General features: G+C 45.4%; 1 protein-coding gene across 1 annotated transcript in view; it reads left to right on the forward strand.

Annotated features, from left to right (window-relative positions):
- AOPEP (aminopeptidase O (putative)) overlaps window positions 1–22,022 on the forward strand; it is a 309,081-nt gene that overhangs the window by 159,606 nt on the left and 127,453 nt on the right. The window contains exon 7 of the mRNA XM_021677941.1: window positions 21,824–21,926. Coding sequence (XP_021533616.1) covers window positions 21,824–21,926 — 103 coding nt within the window. The remainder of the gene's footprint in view (window positions 1–21,823; window positions 21,927–22,022) is intronic.

Here is a 22,022-nt window from a genome sequence, read left to right on the forward strand (position 1 = left end):
GTTTTTGGCCCTCTCTGCTTTGCTCGTTTTCTTCATTTCTCTAAATAGTTGTTTATCGGCAAGCCCAAGCCTAGGCCCCAGGAATACTGCGATTGCTATGACCACAGAAGCTTTCATCCTGCCCCCTCTCCACTACAGCCGTCAGACAGGTGGGAAGACAGCCATCCAGCGGTGGCCCCCCAGTTTGATGACAAGGCCAGTTGACCTTTGGGCAGAAGCCAGTCTGAACCGGTTTGGTTGTTTGTTTTTAAATGCCCCCCGCCCCCCCCAGGGAGGCTGGCTGGTGCTTTTGTGCAGCATGGCCGCCTGGGGTGTGGCCACTCTTCCCACGAAGAAGTCCCTTGTTCTCGCATACGAAACCTCTACATCCGCTAACTCATGGGTTGTGTAGGAAATCCAGAGCGAGGAGCCCCGCATTCCCCACCCAGCACCGCTCTCTGCACCCCTCTACCCTCAGCCAGTGGGATGGCTATACGACGGAGGTGGACAGCGTCCCCGCTCTCACGGAGCTTCCACGTAGCGGGACCCTGTTGCCTTCACAGGGTTCCAGATGGTGAGAAGTGGCACGAACGGAAGGTGTTTCTGAGGACTACAAAGGCCCTGAAGCAGGAAAGGGCTTGGCAGGCTGGTACTTGAACAGAAAGGAGGGCGGTGTGGCCAGATGGGCAGAGGGAGGCAGGCAGGAGTCTGGCCAGCGAGCCTAAGGCCGAAGTGCAATGGAAGGCGCCCCAAGGCTTGTAGCAGGGAAGGATCCTGATCTGTCTTGTGTTTTCAGGGCTGCTCGGGCTGCTGGGGGATGGACTGCAGGCCGCTGAGGGATGGGAAGGGGAGGGTTAGAACCTTGCAGTCGTCCATATGCAAGAGGTCCTGGTGGTGGCTGTGGCAGACCCATCTGAGACATGTCCAGGTGGTGGGGCTGGCGGGTCTTTGGTCATCGAGTACAGAGAAGTGGGAGATGAGAGTGTCCAGAATAATTCCAGGCTTTTGACTTGAGCCGCTGGGTAGATGGTGAGGCCATTTGGTGAGACAGCAAGACATCGGAAGGAAAAGTAAAAATCCCAGTCTTGTATATGTTAAGTTTGGGTTGTCAAACAGATACTTGATATTGAGAACTTAGTGGGGTCTACAAGTCAGCAGCTCACTGGAAAGATTGGAACATTCAGTCTATAAATACTTACAAGTCTGAGCACACTGAAATCACCAGGGAGAGAGGAAAGTGAGGGAAGAGGTCGGAGGAAGGTGGGGGGCCAGCGGAGGAGCTTGGGAAGTCGGTATGGCGAGGGGGTGGGGCGTCATAATGAACATTAGTTGATGAAATGTGCTCCCAGTTCATAAGCAGGCCAGCCTCACGCGGGGAAGTCAGTACGCATGTGAGGAGAGCCTTCTCTCTGGACTCGGTGGAGCTGTGATCAACCAGCCTCTGATGGCCAAGAGCTTTCCCTGTGTGTGTAGAGCTGGGAGAAGAAATACACTATTTTTAGACCCTTGTGCTGGAAAGCTTATTATGGCATTTGTTTTTCTTTTTCTTAATATTCAGAAATTGTGTTTGCCTAAATTTAGGCTAACCATGAAATGACTGCATTCGAAAGATTTATTGCACATCAGTATGGAATCTATTGTTATCAGATGCGCTTACAATGAAGAGGAAATGTTTCTGAACCTGCCCCAAATTATATAGTCAAGGTTTAGTTTACTCCCATCCTTTAGAATTCTCCCTTAAATGGGCACAGAGAGCCTAGAAATTACTGAAAGTGAAAGAAAAAAAACATCAGAATTATAAAAATTTGTTCTCAGATTTTATTTTGGTTTAATATGCAAATAAGACCTTGGGAAAGAAGTCGCTTAAAACAAGACAGTAATCAAAGATGCTCTTTTTTTTCCCCTCCCTTTCAAGATAGCCTATGGCCTTGAAATGATGGACCAAGAACAATTTAGAAGTCTTGGTTTGTGTCTTGATATGTTCCACGTTCCTTGGTGGTGCAGATGAAATGGAAGCTTCTCTCACTCATCTTTGCAGCCGCTTTCAACATGGTTGACCACTCCCTCCTTCTAAAAACACTTTCTTCTCTTGGCTTCTGTGTCACACTCTCCTGGATTTCCTTGTGCTCTGCTGCCAGTCCCCACCGCTCCTGCTGGCTATTCAGCATCTTCACTTAGATGACTCACGGCTCAGAAAGAGGTATTAAGGGGTCCAGCAGCATACAGCTGATACAGAGCAGAACAGAGATTGGAATCCAGGGATGGAAACGACCTTCTTTTCCCTATACACTTTCTCTCTGCCTTCAAGGAACTCCATATAGCATTTAGTTGCATTAAAACCAAACCAAACCAAACTAAACCAAACCAAAAAACCACTGCAGGTATCTTGAACAGTGGAAGGATATGAAGGTCAGGGTTAAAAAAAAAGTATCCTTGGACCAAGTATCTTTGTCTTCTTACACATGAGTGAATGTGTCTGATTATTTCGGTGGCTATCAGGAAAAAAATTCAACATTGTGTTGATTATAGATATTGGAGTATTAACAAAGTGAGAAGAGAAAAACTAAAATTGCGTTTGGTTCTGGCTTGCTAATTTTAGTCATTTACAAGAACCATTTTCCAGTCGTGTCTTCCATACATCCAGTGTTGAACATGGCTCTCATCAGATGTGTCCTGGGTTGACTTGGTTGTGAGATTCATTTGGTTACAACGGTTCCTGTGTTTTCCTTCTCAGCCTTCCTTGGCTGGGAAGCCTGTAATTTGGCTGCAGACTCTTGAGGCATGGCAATTTGCTCAAAAGGTTAGGGGTCACATTACTGACTCCACGCCTTTTCTCGTTTGTTAATTATTAAAGATGCTTTTCCCATAGACCAGACCCCAGTGGCTCTCCTCAGACTCTCCCTCACCTGTCCACCGACTCTGGGCACAACTGTGCACCAGACAAAGCTGATCTTACTGCTGTCCTACTCTGCTTGGCCGCCACCACTCCGCTCTCCTGTTGTTTCCACCCCCACCGCACCCTTGACCTTGCAGCAGTCGTGACTCTTGCCAAGGAGGATGCGAAGGGCCTTCTGCAAGGCTCCGTGCCTCTGGTCCCTGGGGCACTGCTGGGTTCCTGCGTTCTCTCTCTAAAGTGCTTTACTCAGTGTTAGTTAGCTTTCCTCTGACAGGCCTACAGGATGGAAGAGCTACGGTGGTGGGGTCAGAAGAAATCTCTGTTGGTTTTTATTGTTTGTGATTTATTATCACTTCTCCTCTTTTCTGGATTCATTGTTAAAGTCAAGCTCGTGCTGAGAAAAACGTGAAAATATATCATGTTGAGGAGGCGCTGACAGGCGCAGAATCTGATGTGGCTCTTTCTCCTAGCTGCTGTCTCCACAAACGGTAGAATTCCGGAGAAACGCAGATATCTTCTCCTACCTTCCTCATAAATGCCTCATTCCCTGGTCACAAAGACAGCCCATACTAATAGGGAGAAGCCCCAAGTATGCAACCCTCCATAGCCACAAGGAGATGTGCATGCCACAGGCTCTATGAGTCTGCACGATGCCTAACACTGTGTGTTCCACTTAAAACAATAAGCCTTTTAGGGGTGGCTCAGATGGCTTGTTTAAAGCTCTACTGAGGGGCACCTGAGTGGCTCAGTAGGTTAAGCATTGAAGGCAGACACTTAACCTTCAGCTCAGGTCATGATCCCAGGGCCCGGGAATCGAGCCCCATGTCAGGCTCCCTGCTCGGTGGGGAACCTGCTTCTCTCTCCCTGCTCCCCCCACCCCCCTGCTCTTTCAAATAAATAAATAAAATCTTAAAAAAGTTAAACAAGACTTTTGAAATTAGTCTACATGTGCACCTCTAGTATGCATGAAGCTTTCACCTCTGAAGTTTTTCTCAAAATTTTTATTTCTGATCCTTGAAGAACATAGCGGTCTTTTCCCACCCACATGTGGGAACTCATCCACTCGCAGCCACCCAAACCTGCCTCATGGAAAAGTGCCCCTCCTTTGAGAGTCCTTTGTCTCTGCCATACACCCACCTCCACCCAGAGGCTCAGCCTCCGCTGCTCCTCCATGCTGGGGCCTGAGACTCCCGGCGTGCCTGCTTCAGGCTCCAGTGGCCCCACAGGCTGGGAACAAATCCTTTCCCTCTCCCCTGGGCAGCTCCCTTCCCCGTGGCCTTCAGTACCTAGTCCAGACCTTCCCCCCTTCCCCGCTCTCCCTTCCTTCTCTTGCCTCCTGTCCCCCAGGGAAAACCGACGCCATCAGCCATGTTCTTCCTTCAATTCTATCAACGCATCAACATCCACATCTCTCTGATCTCTCAGAGGCCTGAGAGCCAACCTGTCAGTCTCAGTACAACTAAAGACACATTTCTAGTTCCAGAGGTGGCAGCGAAAATGTGTGTGCATTGACGTAAATCTAGAACTTACGGATATCTAAGTGAGGTTTTCTGCCCATGAGGAAGAAGGGAAGGGAGGATCCATTTATGAAGGGAGAATGAAGTTCCCATCACTTGGGACTGTGGGCCAACGTCATGAATCTAGGGAAACTATTTTTTTCCTGAGGTCATTTTGCCCTTCTGATCACCAGATTCTGTAAACATATTCTAGTCTTTATATATATATATATATATATATATATATATATTTTTTTTTTTTTTTTTAAGATTTTATTTATTTGAGAGAGACACAGCGAGAGAGGGAACACAAGCAGGGGGAGTGGGAGAGGGAGAAGCAGGCCTCCCACGGAGCAGGGAGCCCGATGCGGGGCTCGATCCCAGGACGCTGGGATCATGACCCGAGCCGAAGGCAGATGCCTAACGACTGAGCCACCCAGGGGCCCCCAGTCTTTATATTATTGGAACTCCTCTGCTTTGTTTGGTACTATTGACAAGTCTTCGTTCTGGGAATCTCTGTCACCTGGCTTTCCTGACAGCCCCTCTGTCTCTCTTTTTTCTGGCTCTCCGGTGCCCCTCTGCTGTCCCTCCTCCATCTTCTTCAGGCTCTTCTCTTCGCCTGCCTCTTCAGAGCTGGTGTTCCCTTGGGGGCTCCGCTCTTTGCCGCACATCCTCCTGGAGTGGTCTCATCTACATCCCCTGTCATGGGTAGGATTCCCCAAAAGCAGACCCTGAGACAAGATTCATGTGTAAGAGATTTATTAGGAAGTATGCCCAGGACAGGAAGTAGAAGCAAAGAGAGGGGGAGGAGGCCAAGCCAGGGTGCTATGATATCAAGTCAAGTCCCATAGGATGGCCCTGGAAGGTGGTGTGGGTCAGTCTCAGAGTTGTCCCTGCAGGGATATGGCCCAGACTGTGGACACACCCCTGCATGTGTCCCCATTGCTTCGATAGATGTATGTTCCCAGGTACTTCCGACTCTTGTGTTTGCAGGCAAAACAGCCTTGGGCCACCCAAGAGCCACATCTGACCAAGAGTCATGGAGAGCATGCCAGGAGTTGATGTGCACACAGATGATAAAAGGGCCCCACGGATTGTGAGTGGCGTGGGCACCGCTGGCCATACCTCCCCTCTTTGCTGGAGGCTCCCACATCTACAGGCTGGCTCCACTCTCTCTCAAAGATCAGAGGCAACTGCTTAGCGACCCATTTGACATCCTGTCTTCCTGGTGGCCCTACAGGCCTCTCACTGGTAACCCCACTCCCTGGGCCCCATCTGCTCGTCTCCTATGGCAGTGAGCTCATCCGTGGTGGCTCACGTTCCCACGCTTGTCCCAGGCCAAAAGTGGGGGCCTTCCAATTCCTCCTCCTCTCCACTCCTTGCCCTGGGAGGGTTTCAGCCGGCACTATGAACTTTCCTCGTAAGTATTCTCAGCTGGGTCCTTCTCCATTCCTGGTACTGCTGTCTCCCTGGATTTGAGTCCCATTAATAACTCGCTGGTACCAATCCAACAGCCTCCGACTTGATCTTTCTGTCTCATCAAATCCACCTTCCTCGTCGCCGCTGGGGAGCTCTCCTTGAAACACCTTCTGATTCTGCCACCTCCTTGCTTAAAACTCTCCCAAAGCTTCCCTTCGCCTCCGGGAAAAAGCTCAGGGTCCTTAACATAGGCACAGTGCCGCACACCAGCTGTCCTGCCTGTTGGGACAGTCTCTTCTCTTCCCATCCTTTGCTTCACTCTCCAGCCGCCTCACTCGGTTCATACCCAACCTTACAGCATCAGTTTGCCGGGGCTGCCATAACAGACTACCACAGACCAGTATGTGCAAATGGACTTCCCCCGCTCCTGGAGGCTGAAAGTCCAAGATCGAGGTGTCAACAGGTTTGGCTTCTTCTGCAGCGTCTCTCCTTGGCTTGCAGGTAACCCCTTCTCGCTGAGTCCTCGCATAGTCCCTCCTCTGCGTGTCTGCACTCCTGGTGTCTCTTTGTATGTCCGAATCGCCTCGTCTGGTAGAGGGAACCGACCAAATGCCTCATTTTAACTGACTTAGCTATTTAAAGGCCCTGTCTCTAAATGGAGTCACCTTCTGAGGTACTGAGGGTTAGGGCTTCAACATAAAAATTTTGGAGAAATAGAATGCAGCCCATGACATCTACTGTCTACCTGTTCTTTCTTACCTCCTTGCCTTGTCTTCATGTTGTCTCTATTAGAATAGCCTCCCCTTGTCACACAACTCCAGATCGTCATGATTCAGCACAGATATCACTGTGTTCCAGAAGTCTCAGGCTCTCCCCTGACAAGATAAGTGCATGACCCTCCTCTGTACCCCCAAATGCTCTGGTTGTATCTCTATCCCTGATCTTACTATGTTATTTGATAATTATATTTAGAATGAGCCACGTTATATTGCCAATATTTGACCATTTTTAACCTATAGAAACAGCAGTTTCACATGGTCTAACCTAATGCATCTTTCTTCTGTTCATAAGCCTTTTGAACCTAGGGACTGTGTCTTTTTTTTTTTTTTTACCTCTGTATACCACAGGGTTGGGCACTGAGTGGGTACTTGATAAATGTTGAAGAAACGAATGTCATAGAGGACACAGTCTGTGTTCCTGAGGTTCTTTCTATCTTATTTACATAGAGTTGAAATACTGGTCTCAACACAGTAGATAGAAAAACCCTAGGCTGCATCCTCAGAGTTCTAAGGCCTGAGAGGTTACTATTGGTAGGCTTGGCTAGAAAGGGCCACTGGGAAGGTGTGAGGTTTGAGCTGGGATGGTTAAGAAGGGCTAGCATCGAGACTGGGAAAGGCTGGAAGGAAGGGAATTCAAGGAGCAAAGCCTGGCAGGCATAAACAGTAGATTAATTGTGGAAATGGGCATTAGGTGAGAATGAGCTTCCTGGGGAGGATAGCCATCAGCACCTGTGAGACCGAAGGGGGCCAGGGAAGGACAGGCTAAGTAATGGAGTTCCTTAGAGGTCAGTTTCAAGAGTTTGCATGTGACCATCCAGGCACTGGGGAGCTATTTTCTGTTCCAGGAATGACATAATGAAAATGGGAGTTCTGGGAAGATTGGTAATCTTCCAGCCTGTGAGATCACACTTGATCAGAGAGACAGAGTCTATCTAGAAGCCAGATGGAATTGGGTGGCCATTTCAGGAACCCACACCTGGGTTTAGAAGAGTTTGAGATGCTCTTCCTGATTGGCCTGAGGCTCTAAGTTGCTCATTTGGCGCTATTCAAAACTGGTTGAAGTGTCAATACAGCTTCAAAGAAGGCTTCTAATAATATGATGTAAAGCTTTCTCTGATCGCAGATAAGGATTGACCCAGTAAAGGAAGTGGTTGAATATGTGGGCTTTGTGAAGTTTGTTATGACTTTAACAGAGCGAAGGGCAACAGTCCCAGTTCCTGCTTGGCCAAAGCCTGGTCTGTCCTGCCTCATTTTAGAGAAAAACCATCTGAGAATGTAGGCCTGGGCTCTCTCCAGAGCTTGTTGGTCTTCAGGTCTCAAGCCAGGAGAGTAGTCTAGGGTTTAGAGAGTAAGCTTGGAAGCCAGAGTGGCTGGATTTGAGTCCCATCCTGACTCCTCAACTTGCTGTGTGACCTTTAGAGAGTTACACAAGCACAATGAGCTTTGGTCTGCTTATTATAACATGGGAATATAAACACAATAGTTTCTACTTTATAGGTGAGTGGGGGGGGTACTGTGATGAATACATATAAATCAGTTAGAATACATGTATTGGGTTGAATCACAGAGAATTGACATTTTGGTGGATCTAAAATGGCTCAGTATTGTCAATTTCCAATAGTTCATCCTATAGTAAATACTCAACACGTGTTAGGGGCTGTCATCTAGACCCTCTGACACCCGGTCAATGTTTGCCCAACAGGTGACAGAGGGCACAAGGATGCAGCCCCTGCAGCTAGCCCCACTCTCTCTTCTGGTTTATTCTGGTTTCTATCTCTTCTTTCACTGCTGCCACCCTCCCCTGGTGACCACACAGGCAACCTGCTCCCATCTCTTTACCCACCAGAGCCTGGAAACACCTACCTTTCCTCTTGACAAACTTGCAATTGGCTAGAATGCTCAAAAAGTTAATTGTATTAAAAAGTTAAGAGGATGTTTAAAAAGGGAGGGGGTGGGGGAAACAAGAATGCCTGGTTACAAATGAAAAGATGGGATTAAAAGCAAAAACAAACCAAAAAAAAGTTTGAACATTAAACAAAGATGCTCAAACTAATAGCTTGAGGTAAGAATTAACTTGGCACTGCATCTGAGACAAATGGAATCTTCATACCTTCCTGGAACCTACTTGTGGTCTAATCTCTACATTAGGGCCGGGCTGGTGTCCCCTCTGGCTCCACTTGGTACAATTTCCCCAGCATTCTGTGCAGAATCTGACCACAGCCCTAAGAAGAAAGCAATTCTTGCCTCTATGGCTTTGAGAGTTCTTACCTGGGTTCCAACCACTGACACTGGCCTGTGGAGTTCCTGAGGTCTCTCCATGCGTATCCAGCGATTCTTACACTCCATTCTCCATCTCTCAGGCCTGGGGACCACTTCACCCCCATTTTTTCTGTCTAATTCTCTTTTTTGGAACCACACTCACTAGCAAGCTAGCTGTGTGGACAGCGTCTACCTTTCCGTGACAGGACGGGGCTGTACCTGTGCCAACATTTTCTGAAAAACTTGAAGGCTCTCAGCTAGCCAGAAACAGACTGCTTTCCTGTTCTGAAGGCCAGCTCTATCCCCCCGAACTGCCCACTCAGTTCCTGTTTCCTGTTGGAGGGAATCCCTCAGTTCTCACTTCTTCTACCCAACAAAGATGACAGACATGTCCTGAATATTTGAACTCAAATAACACTCCCTGTTCATTTTTCTAGACCATTCCCTGGTTACTCATCACTCAGGTATTTCTAAGGGAGGGATGGAATTCTCCTTGATAGGCCCCTAATTACATATTTACTGTACGCGGTGTTTCATTTTTGCAATTACATTTGGTAGGGTTTTTTAAATCTAGAAAAACATAAAGAAGAAATAAAACAGTTCATAATCACTGCCTAGTTAAAAGTACATAACAGGAAAACCCAAACAGTTTAGAAAGGTGCACAATTTCATCCCCACCATTGTAGTCTTCACCCTAAGATAATCACGGCTAGCGTTTCCTTGTGAATTCTTCTGAAAATAAATTTTTAAGTATATATGCATACTTCTGTCTTGCCCTGTGTGGCACTGATTCATTATAACCCTATTTGCCTGTGAAATATTTTCCTTAAAAAATAATTCATATACATAAACCGATCTGTAATCATTCATTCTTATTTTGCCCATCCTCTGAGGACGTTTCATTCACTCAGCCAGTCCTAGCATGATATACATTACATTCTTGGCTAATGAGTGTTAGTTTCCCATTCAGAAAAACTCTCGTCCTCCCTGTACCCTTCCCCCTGACACTGCCATTTCGTTTGTGTTTTGGCCAATAGTTTTGACCCAGAATGGCTGAGAAAAAAACAATGCAGGTATTTGCATGCACCTGCTGCAAAGACACAAAAGAAGAATCTTCTACTACACGTTAAAATGCAGTTTTATAGGTACATCTGGGTGGCTCAGTCGATTAAGCGTCTGCCTTCGGCTCAGGTCATGATCCCAGGGTCCTGGGATCAAGCCCCACATGGGGCTCCTTGCTCAGCAGGGAGCCTGCTTCTCCCTCTGCCGCTCCCCCTGCTTGTGCTTGCTCTCTCTGACAAATAAATAAAATCTTCTTAAAAATGCAGTTTTATAGGGGCTTCTTCCTCTTTCATGTCAATGGTTGAGGAGAGAAAAAGCTAAAAAGAGGGATTATGTTTCTGCTCAAGATTGCGCTGGAGGTTCTAGCCAAGGTAGTTAGGCAAGAAAGTGAAATAGAAGGCATCCAGGTTGGAAAGGAAGAAGTAAAACTCTCTCTTTTTGCAGATAACATTATGTTATCTTAGGAAATCCTAAGAATCCTCCCTGCAAAAAACTGTTAGAACTAATCAACAAGTTCAGCAAGGTTACAGGGTACAAGATCAATATACAAAAGTCCATTGTGTTTCTATACCTAGCTATAAATAATCTGAAAATGAAATTAAGAAAACAAATTCATTTACAGTAACAAAGAATAATTAAATACTTAGGAATAAATTTAACACAGAAGTGCAACACATATACTGGACACTACAAAACATTGTTGAAAGAAATTAAAGAAGAACCAAATAAATGGAAAAAGTCTTGTGTTCATGAGTTGGAAGACTTCAGATTGTTAAAATGGCAATACTCCATATACTGATCTATGGAACCAGTGTCAAAATTTCAGCTGCCTATTTTTTTTTGCAGACATGGACAAGCTGATCCTAAAGTTCATATGAAAATTCAAGGGACCCAGAATGAATAGCCAAAACGATGTTGAAGAATAACAGAGGTTGAGGACTCACACTTTTCAGTTCCAATACTTACCACAGAGTTACAGTAATCAACATAGTGTGATACAGACATATAGACCAATGGAATAAAATTGGGAGTCTAGAAACAAACTCTTCTTTCTTTTATGGTCGGTTGGTTTTTGACGAGGGTGCCAAGACCATTCAATGAGAGAAAGAATAGTCTTTTCAACAGATGGCCATGGGACAACTGGATATCCACATGCAGAAGAATGAAGTTAGACCTTCTGCTTCATACCACAAACAAAAATTAACTGAACATGGATCAAAGACTTAAATGTAAGAGCAGAAACTATAAAACTATTAGAAAAAAAAATCATGGGTATAAGTCTTCATGGCCTTTGGATTAGGCACCAGTTTCTTAAAGTACAAGTGACCAAAGGGGGAAAACAATCAATAAATTGGACTTCATCAAAATTAAAATCTTTTGTGTTTCAAAGGGCTCCATCAAGAAAGTGAAAAGACAACCCACAGAATGAGAGAAAATATTTGCAAATCATATATCTGAGGGGACTTGTATCCAGGATATATAAAGAACTCTTACAGTTCAACAATAAAAAGACAAATAACTCAATTGAAAAATGGGCAAAGGGAAAAAAAATGGGCAAAGGATCTAAATAGACATTTCTCCAAAGAAGATACACAAATGGCCAATAAGCACATAAAAAGATACGTGACACTACTTACCATCAGGGAAATGCAAGTCCAAACTTCAGTGACCCACTTCATTCCTACTAGGACAGTATCCTGAAAAGTAAGAACAAGGGCTAGGAAGGTTTTAGAGAAATTAGAACCCTCCTACACTGTTGGTGGGAGTGAACTGGTGCAGCTCCTTTGGAAAGCAGTCTGACAGATCCTCAGAAGGTTACATGTATGGTTATCATTCAGCCCCGCAACTCTACTCCTAGGTATTTACCCAAGAGAAATGAAAACATAAGTTCACCCAAAAACACATACACAAATGTTCATAGAAGCATTATTCTTAACAGCCAATGGTGGGAACAACCCTAATGTCCATCAGCAGATGAATGGATCAATAAAACGTGTTCTATTCATACAATGGAGTATCATTCAGCCATAAAAGGGAATGAAGTACTGTTATGTGCTACAAAAATGGAGGCACCTTGAAAACATTAGGCTAAGTGAAAGAAGCCAGTCACAAAAGGCCACATGCTGTATGATTCCATTTATCTGAAATATTCAGAATAGGCAAAACCATAGAGACAAGAAGCAGATGAATGGTTGTCAGGGACTGGGGTGAAGGGAGAATGGAAAGTGACTGCCAGTAGGTGTGGCATCTTCTTTCTGGGGTGATGAAAATGTTCTGCAGTTAGGTACTGGTGATGGTTACACAACCTTACGAATATACTGAAACCAGTGAATTGTACTTTTTTTTTTTTAAATGGTGAATTTTATGATATGTGAATTATATCTCAATTTTTTTAAAGAAAGAGGGATTGATGGAAATCATTGGGTATTTTGTAACATCTTATAACATCGTCTCAGCCTTAGCAGGGTTGAGTAGCAATGTCTGAAGGAGAGATGGCAGATGAAATTATGGCAGGAGGCAGCTGGTGTCCTCAGGGCACCATAGGGGACCCAAGGAGCCATTTCTAGCGTTGGATGCCTAGAAGACATCTCCATAGTGTCTGTGGTATCACCACCCCACCTAGAAAGCATCCCTCAAGCACAAGTACATATGCATGAGTGTGTGTGTATGTGTGAATTTGTTTCCACTACATGCTCTACCTTCCATTTTTTTCTTAATAATATAATCCTAATTGTTGTTCTGTTCGCAACACATGTAGGTTTTTTTGAATGTTCTGCAACTAACTGTGTAACTACCTGTTAACCATTGGACATTTTGGCGATTTCTAGGTTTTTGCTTTTACAAACAATGCTGTGGTGAATGGTCTTACTGTTAATGCACGGCCTGTTAAATATAAGACCTAAGTCGTACACAGTTGCCCGCGAGACTGGGAAGAGAGCTGTTCTGCCAACTACTTACCCTGTTTTATATCCTGGTATGTACTGGGCTGCAAACCCAGGCAAGGCTCCACCCTCTGTGGCTCCCAGTCCCCAGCGCTGTGCTATCCTCCGCCCAGCAGGGAAAAGTCCTTCCTCAGCTCCCACAGACCATCTGCTCCACTTTGAGTCATGAGACGAACCCTTCCACTATCTCGGCACACAGCACCACGCGTGCTGTTGGTGTTCAAAAAGTGCTTCTAGCCTCCCCTTACAAAATGAAGCTGGTGCTTGTCTCATTTGCCTCTTTCCAGGATAGAGTCGTGGGTTTTGTTCGATGAAGTACAAGAAAGGTTTTCCCTTGCTACCTTTTCTCCTTTTGCCTCCCGTAATTTCCAGGTTCTCTGTATTCCTGTGTTCTGAATGTGTGTGGCCAACTGACAGCTCACGTTTCATTATGATCACCCTAGCCCTGCATAGGGTGCGGGGCTCCTTTTAACCTGGCTTATGAGGATTCCAGCTCAGGTTTAGCCCGTATGCACCTCTCTCTCCTTCACCCTCTCCCCCAGACTACAACACTGGAAACAGGATAATGAAAGCCTCTTACTGCTTGAATCCTATATTCTTAGGTTAAATCTATCCCCAGATACATGCGGTTGGGTAAAGTTCAGTTAAGTTTCCTCTAATTCATTTAGGTATTTGTTGGTTGGTTGGTTTTAATCAGAATCACCCTTGATGCTGATTTGGCATGACCAAGGCTGCAGAGCAAACCTACTAACTCCACTGCAGGGATGAATACTGGTTTACATCTAAATGCTGCAGCTGAAATTATTCTGGGCCATTTTATCTCTGAAAATCATAGCCTATTAGGGTCAGAAAGGACCTTAAAAGTGATTTCCCCTAACCTCCCATATCCCTGACAGACACCACCCAGCTTCTATGGAAGATTTCCAGGACCTGGTTCTCCCTGCTCTGGAAAGCAGCAGTTTCCCTGTTGAGTACACCCATCTTACAGTGGCCTTCCTCCGACTGGCCCTGAACCTGCCTCCCTGTAAGGCCCACCAGGTCATCTCATTTACTGCCAGAGTTGCACCGGATTTGCCTTGTTCTGCGCCAAACAAATCCACATATTTGAAGACCACGGTCTTTCCTTTCCTGGTCACTAGGTCACAAGTTTTGGAAATTTGTCATCATAATACAAGGTGGGGAGAACCCTTGCGTCCTTGGGCTTGGTCCGTTGTTGTTGTCTTCGTTGATAGTGGCCTTCTCCAAATGTGACACCTGAACTGAACACAGCACTCTGTTTGAGGTTCCGCGTGTAAAGAATGCAGTGGAACTGTTACTGCTTCTCTTGTCTGGCTGGGCCAGAAAAGAATGGACCAGTCGGATGCACTCACACATACACTGTATTTCATTTTTTTTCATTTTTAAACCAGTATGATAAACCTTCTTGTGGTGGTCTTACTACTCCAACCCCCTCGCATTTTTCTCTCCTTAGTAACATTCACTGAGTGCTTCCAATGTGCCAAACACTGTTCTAACCACTCTACATACGTTATCTCATTTAGTCCTCAAAATGGCCCTATGAGATTGGTACTGGCCATCTTCCTTCCCATGTGGTAGATGAGGAGACCGATGTGTAGAGGTGTTAAGCATTGGGCCACGTTTCCACAGCTACTAAGTGGCAAGCCGGGATGGAAGTAGAGGAAAGTCTGGCTCCAGAGCCCAGTCGTGACCCCTGTTCCCCGTGCTGTCTGACGCCCTCCCCAGCAGTCCTTCCTGCTACCTTCTCACTGCTCCTGTTGAGCCCAGTGTGGTTATTATTATTATTATTATTTTTAAGATTTTATTTATTCTTTTGAGACACAGAGATACTGAGAGAGGGAGGGAGAAAGCATGAGCAGGGAGAGAGGCAGAGGGAGAGGGAGAAGCAGGCTCCTCGCTGAGCCAGGAGCCCGATGTGGGGCTCGATCCCAGGACCCTGGGATCATGACCTGAGCCGAAAGCAGACACTTAACCATCTGAGCCACCCAGGCGCCCCAGTGTGGTTATTATTTTGGAAGCCACATCAATCACCTCTTGCTGCATGTTGAGTTTACAGACAATTTAATATACTAAATCTTTTTCATAGGCCAAGGCTTAATTTTTAAAACCTCTGTCCTTCTTAACTATTGTCATATTAATTTTGGATCTTCATTTTAGCATGTGCTTGCTGTTCTTGACCGTGGGTGCTGCCAGTCAACCAGCTAGACTCCCAGCTTGGACTGAAATGCAAATCTGTTACACGGGTACATCATCATTCCTTGGGCTCAGCCCTAAGTACTGCTCCCTCCTGGTTCTAGCAAGTAATTAATCAACAGCCTCAAGCTCTGAGTTCTGTTTTTTACCCGACAAGCCATGAAACAACCACCATACACTCACCACTTCTACATCTATTCTGCCGGCTGTCCTCTAGAAGTCAGGATGCCTGATGCCCACAGTGAATTTCTGGAAGTGGCCCTCTAGATACTCTAACGCCTGTAGTTCATCATTTTCTGTTCTAAGCACTCACGAGCTCTCTGTTCAATAACCCAGTCGCAAATTTTGCCTTCCTTCCTCTTAGCCCCTCTTCCTTAGCAAATCAGAAGAGCATTTGTCTGTCCCCACCAGTCCCTCCCCCATTGTCTCCATGATGGTTCCCCCAGGGCTCTGTGATTGCCGGTGGAAGCTTTCAGAGCTGAGGCAGGTCGGGACTCTTGAAGGGAGTCCCCTGTCCCAGACGTCAGTTCCCACAGAACAATGCTCCTTCCACTGTGTACATCATTCTCCTTAGCGGGAAGGTTGGAGCGAAGTGGGAGTCAAGTAGTTCTGTTGGTTCTGTCACCTCTTACCAGTTGGTCTTTATGCTCCGAACTTCTAAAGCCCCTTTCATTGTCCTGGACATTCTCCATTAGCATCAGCTCATTCTGACTTGTTGCCTTCCCAGCAAGGATTTTACAGCTTCTGGGCTCTTGTATTGAGCTTTGCTTTTTGTTTTTGTTTTGTTTTCTTTCTCCAGCATTCCCCCCCCCTTCCATCTTTTGAACATTCCTCTGAAAATTCGCCTTCTGGAAACATTCTGTGCAGTCAGAGTGGGGTCTGTGCCCTCCATTTTCTCCTTGTCTCCTTTGAAAACAGGTCCAGATTCTCTCTTGCTATGTTGAATGTGGTAATATACAGCTCAGACCATTGTATTCATCTGTTCTTTGTTTTTTTTTTCTCTGGGATTTTGTTTCTTAGGTATTTCTGATTTATGGCCACTCAAAACCTGAGGACTGTTTTGGTTTTGTACTGATTCTCATTACCTCCTGCTTTTCTAAATTTCATCTTTCATGTCCCTACCCTGCTTATCAAAATTTGTGGACTCTGTTTGTGTTTTCTGCAGTTCTGCTAACTACCGAATCTTTCCTTGTCACCTTTTTCGGCAGCTGACCTCTCCTTCTATAGGTTCCGACCACTGGCTCCTTTCACCATCAGGGGGACGGAATATACCGTCCTCGCTTTTCTCTGGCTCCTTGTAGGGAAGCCTCCTTCTGTCTCAAATCATCTTAGCAATTGCCTTTTTCAACACCAGAGCAATATCCTGCTGTGTCGGCTCCAGGATAATGGTCCCTGACGGGGAAGAACCTTCAGGTTGGATAACTGTTAAATCCATTGTGAAAAGCACACAGATAATCAAACTTGCCAAACAGTAGCTCTGACACGATACATCATTAGTTAAAGGTGTGCACGACTTTCTGTCCGCTTCTCTCTGCTAGTGTAGTCAGTGGGCAAGAATGCACATTTTATAGATGGGAACATTGTTGCAAAAACAAATGGAGGATCTAAGATCCGTGTACTTCAAATCATTCCGCCTTCCTTTTTTACCCAGAAATGTAAAAGTGGTGTAGACTGTGGGCTTGTGTGTTGGGAATCTGCCCAGCTCTAGCTCGCTGCAACTTTAGGCAACACCTGAAATCTGTTGTTTCTTTCTGTTTTCTGATGATTCCGCAAGGAGCAGCTTGAAAGACCAACCTCTGAAGGGTTTACACTCAAAATTCGGTTTTGCAAAGGAAAAGGTGGAAGGGCTCATATATGTGCCATGGCTTCTTTAAAATACTTTTTATTTTGGAATGATTTTAGACTAACGAGCGGTTCCTAAAACGAGGTCCTGTGTACTCTTCGCCCAGCTTCGCCTTATGAGAACATGTAGGACTTCGCCTGTCAGAGGCAGGGTTGGAGGCATTCCCTGAAGTCCAGTCGGAATGCATGATGGCCAGAAAGCAACATTCATGCTGTGCTTACCAGATGCCAACAGGAACTCTGGCTAAGTGCTATTAGATGCTGCAGCAGCCTAATGAGGTGTCATGGTCATGATCACTGTCTGTCCCCTTTCCATAGATGAAGGATCGGGCTTCATGGGGTTGGGTGTCTCAAGTGGCACTTAAGTGGCAGAGTCAAGATTCACCCCGAACTCTTAACCAGTGTGTGAGGTTGCTTCCCCCCGTAGGTCTCACATGTGCACTTGGGGCTCAGCGAAGTACCATGAGACCGGTTTCTGCACTTCCTCCATTATGGTGGGTGAGTGAGGTCCTGCTCCCCGCCCTTCACACCTTGTGATTTGGCTGTGACTATAGACAGACAAGCAGGTTGAAATGCTGAAGGGATGTTGTCTCATCTCTTTCTGTCTCATGTCTGCGGTGCTTAGTCTCTGGCTCAGGCACCACAGTAGTAGCGAATTTATAGATGAAGATATCTCGTGGCTCTCGCTTCTATGGCCAAGGGGTATGAGATGCAGAATGCTGGCAGACGCCCGTCTGGGCTGTGGCGGGGCAGTGGGTGTTCGGACCCAAGCGGACACACCTGGGCACATTTCAGAGGCATTTTCCCAAATCCCACCTTTGGTGATACTCCTGCAGAATCAGTCCTTTCTTCAGGAGGTTTGATTCTAAGTCATATCACTGTGTATCAAATACCACTGCTATCTGACAGCTCTTTAAATGTCCATATTGCTTCTGAGCGCGGCGGAAAGCCAGGAGGCAGGAAGGGAAAGGTCATGCTAATCTTGGTTGTTACATTCGGTGCCAGGTACAACAGAAACCAAGGGCATTTAAGCTCAAATGACCTTGGTAACTTGATATCTCACATTCCATGTATTCCAGCCAAGGAAATAAACACTGGTGTGTAACGTTCAAGAGATGCTTAACACTTTTACGTTTACAAGGTGCTTCCAAATAATCTGAGCCTCATCACACTCTGTACGTGAGGAAACTGAGCTTCGGGGAGGGTAAGCAACTTGTCTCAGTTTCTCCACTTATATTCGGCACAGCTACCGTGGGGGCCCGGATCTTGGGGAGGCCTCAGCATTCAGCAAGGACTCTGGTGTTCCGTGGGCCTGGGTTCCAGCCTCAACTCTGCCACTAACTAGCTTTGTGGCCTTCTCCAGGCCTCCCTTTCCGGTGCTTTAAATGGGCGTACTCATAGTACCTGCCCCAGGTACGTAAGAAGAGCTTGGCAGAGTACCTGGCACGGGGGGGATAACAGGAAATGGTAGCTGATAGTATTAGTTCAATTCTCCATCCATTAGGAATGAATCTGGCCGTAATTAATAGAGTAGTAAAGCAATCTTGACTTAAACTTAACAACGAGAGTTCCTTTTCTCAGACAATAACAAGTTTGAAGGCAGGCAGTCTTGGGCTGGCCAGCAGCTGAATGATCCCATTGAAGACTACGTTCTTTCATTTGATGGATTTTGGCCCCCATAGCATATTGACTTACTGTCTCCTAGTTGCAAGGTGGCCACTGTACCTCCATCTACCAATCATACTTCCGTCTATCGTAAGGAAAGCAAAAGCTTTCCCGGAACCCCACCTCATCTGCTTTTGTCTCATTGGCCTGGACCATGTCTTCTGACTATTCATAGCTGCCAGGACACTTGGAAAGTGAGCATTTCACTTTTCAGATTTAATAGTATAAGAGGCAAGAAAGAAGGTGGATGAGAATGGGACTGAGCCAGTGGTATCTGCCACAGTTCTTTCTGCCTCTCCCAGCGTCATTTAAAAAACATACTTCATTGTGCAGAGGGCTTCATTAATCCTCATCTTGTGTTCAGGGCACGTGAACAGCAAAGCTCCTTTCCTAGACTGATTCCCTTTTATTCTCACAAAACGTGTACTGCTTTGCGTGCATCTATTTTTTTCTTAACTTTCTGATTGAAATGTAACATACATAGGTATTTCTGGATGGCTCAGTGGATTTCTACTATGTGTCCTAGTGAAAGCACCACTCAGATCAATATATAGAACATTCCCAGCATCTCAGAAACCTTTCTCCTTTTCCCTGCTCTGTCAATACTCGCCCCCAAGGGTAACCATTATTCTGGTTATTCTGGTCTCTATCCCCATTGGTCTCTTTTGCTTGTTCCTTGACCATAATTATTTAAATGGAATCATACATTGGCATGTAGTCTTTTTGGGTGTGTCTTCTGTCGCTCACCTGTGAGACTCATGTGTTTTTGCATGATGGGGGAGTTGATTTGTTCCCTGCTTTCTCTCCGTGCTTTGTCTCTCTGCCTAGACCTGGGATAAGTTGCACCATGAGGGCTGGAATAGCACAGAAATGGAAGTCACCTTTTCCCCACTCATGGAGTATCTTTTCCTCGTAAAAACCACTCCCTTTGATTTCTCATAAAGCTTGCCTGCGCCCTGCTCTCTCCAGCACGACGTCTACTTTAAAAGGAATCTCTTGGGGACTTGTGTATTTGCCTTGGATGCTGTCAGCATAAAAGAATTTTCTCGAACACTTCTTCATTTGGAGAAGGTGAAAGAAGAAAGTAAGAGAGGGATGCTTTCTGGAAGGACATATTTAGGCAAAGGGGAAAAAAGCACCAACTACAGGCGTCACTAGGAACTTGAGCTAGAAGCCAGCCTTTGGAGCCAAGATTTACGTCGGTCCTCTGTGTCCCTCCCCTTCTGATAGTCTCAGTACAAAGCTTAAGGCGTAAGAAGCTCACAGCAAGTCTGTCCCTCTTGGGGCTGGGAAAGCTGGTTTGAATTTAGGCCAACTCTGAGAAGCCGTCCTCCTGCCAAGGCTGAGGGTGGTGGGCTTTGCCTATCAAAGCCAGGGTGGTTTTCTTTATAAAAACGCTCAGTCCCAGGACAAACTTGAGAGCAGGAATAAAGCTGGTGCTTTTCAATGGAGTCTTAAATGAAGATGAAAGAGACTAGTTATTGCTGCAAGTATGGTCATGTATGTAAGTCAGGGATCAAGCACAAAAATTGAAAGTATGCAGTTAGCTCTGGTGGCCAGTTGTTGTCTCTACTTTAGGAATCTGCTGATCCCGTGCCTTCTGTCTGCTGAGATAATGTACTGGAATACTCTGCAGAGACTTAATCAGGGATTCTTGCTTGGCAGCTAGAACACACTGCAAAGGTCGTAACTGGCAAGGTGGGCCATCCTCAGGCACTTCCATTCGGGTCCAGCATCCTGACAAATTTGTGTCCGTGAGCATATGGGATTAAATGGATGAACCACTGAGATTCATTGCCTCTAACATCAGATGACCAACCTTGAATTTAGCCCTATTTATTGCTAACAACTTCAGAATATTTTATTAAGTTTATTGAGTAATTTTTGTAGCTCTGGCTCTTGCTAGGGTCTTTGCGTATATTATCTCAATTATTCCCCACAGGAACTGGGGAGTTGGGTGGGATTATTTCCGGTTTGCAAGTGACTAAATTGAGGGTAAGAGAATTTAAGTCATCTACCAGTAGGTAGCAAGTAGTAAGAAGTGGGGTTGAGATTCAACACCAGGTCTCTCGGATTCCAAAGGCCATGTACCTTGTAACACCACACTACTTTTGAAAAATAAGATCCCCCCTTTCTGATGTGCCAGCCCGATGGTCAGCCCTTGCCTCCCCTCACCCCAAGTCATGCTCTTCAGGCTGTTGAGCCAGTAAGTGACTGGTTTTAGAATAGCTGAAAGTTGTAAGTATGTTGCCACTCATTTTGATTTTAGCTAGTTGTTGAAGCTTCATTATTACCCAATTATATTTTTTAAAGGAATTTTTAAAAATACTTAAAGCTATAGGGGCACCTGGGTGGCGCAGCTGGTTAAGCATTCTACTCTTGGTTTCAGCTGAGGTCATGATCGTAGGGTCGTGAGATGGAGCCCCGCATCGGGCTCTGTGCTTAGTGGGGAGTATGCTTAAGACTCTCTTCCTATCCCTTTGCCCCCCACCCCAGCTCTTCTCTCTCTTTCTCTCTCAATTAAATAGATAAATCTTAAAAAAAAAAAAAATACTTAAAGCTATAGAGCAAAATGGAAAGCACCGTGATAGATAATAAGGAGACATTGGTTTCAATGCTGATGTCACCACGACTCAAAACAAGCTATGAGACCGGGGTGCAGTCTTAATTTCTATGTGGCTCAGTTTCCCTCATTTGTGAAATGAACAAGTTAAAGTGTATGCTGGTAAGGCCTGTACCTGTTCTAAAAACATGGGCCGCTATGGCTTTTGTTTTTGTATTTTGATATTTTAAAGTGGCTTCAGAGTACAAATATTTCTTAGATCTTAACTGCTTAAATGCAAATTAAGAGAAGTGGATAACATTGGGGCTTTCAGGATTTTTTTTAAAAGATACTAGTTCTTTGCCCTTCCAAGTAAGGCTGCATTTTCCATTGCATTTCCCAGTCCATCACTCCCACCAAAAGAAAAGCCTGTACGTTCTTAAATAATTCATATTGCAGCTCAGATTCCTTGAGGGTCTGGCAAGCTTTAATCTTGGATAAAATGATGTAAAATATTGCCAATAGCCAACCGCGGGTTGCCAACCCAAATATAAATCCCTCCTTGTTCAATATATGAATTTATAATATAAACTGTTTTAAATTATACCTGGTACAATTGAATAGACCTCAGACACTGTTGAGCAACTTTGAAAATAAGAAATAAGATGATATTATGGTCTAATTATTGAAAAATGTGCATACTTAAACAGAATTTTACTGCATCATTTTAGACCCAATAAAGAGAAGACTGGCCACGTGAGTGACTCAGGATCATCTGTCATCAAACATGGGCTCAATCCCGAGAAGGTCTTCATGCAGGTTCATTATTTAAAGGTAAGTGCATCTAAGCGACAGAAGTCAGTTGTTACGGGGCAACACTCTTTAGGTTATACATGTAAACATGTAAACATGGCCGGGGCAAAACAAAGA

This window comes from Neomonachus schauinslandi, chromosome 13 (assembly GCF_002201575.2).
Source record: "Neomonachus schauinslandi chromosome 13, ASM220157v2, whole genome shotgun sequence".
Classification (NCBI taxonomy): domain Eukaryota; kingdom Metazoa; phylum Chordata; class Mammalia; order Carnivora; family Phocidae; genus Neomonachus; species Neomonachus schauinslandi.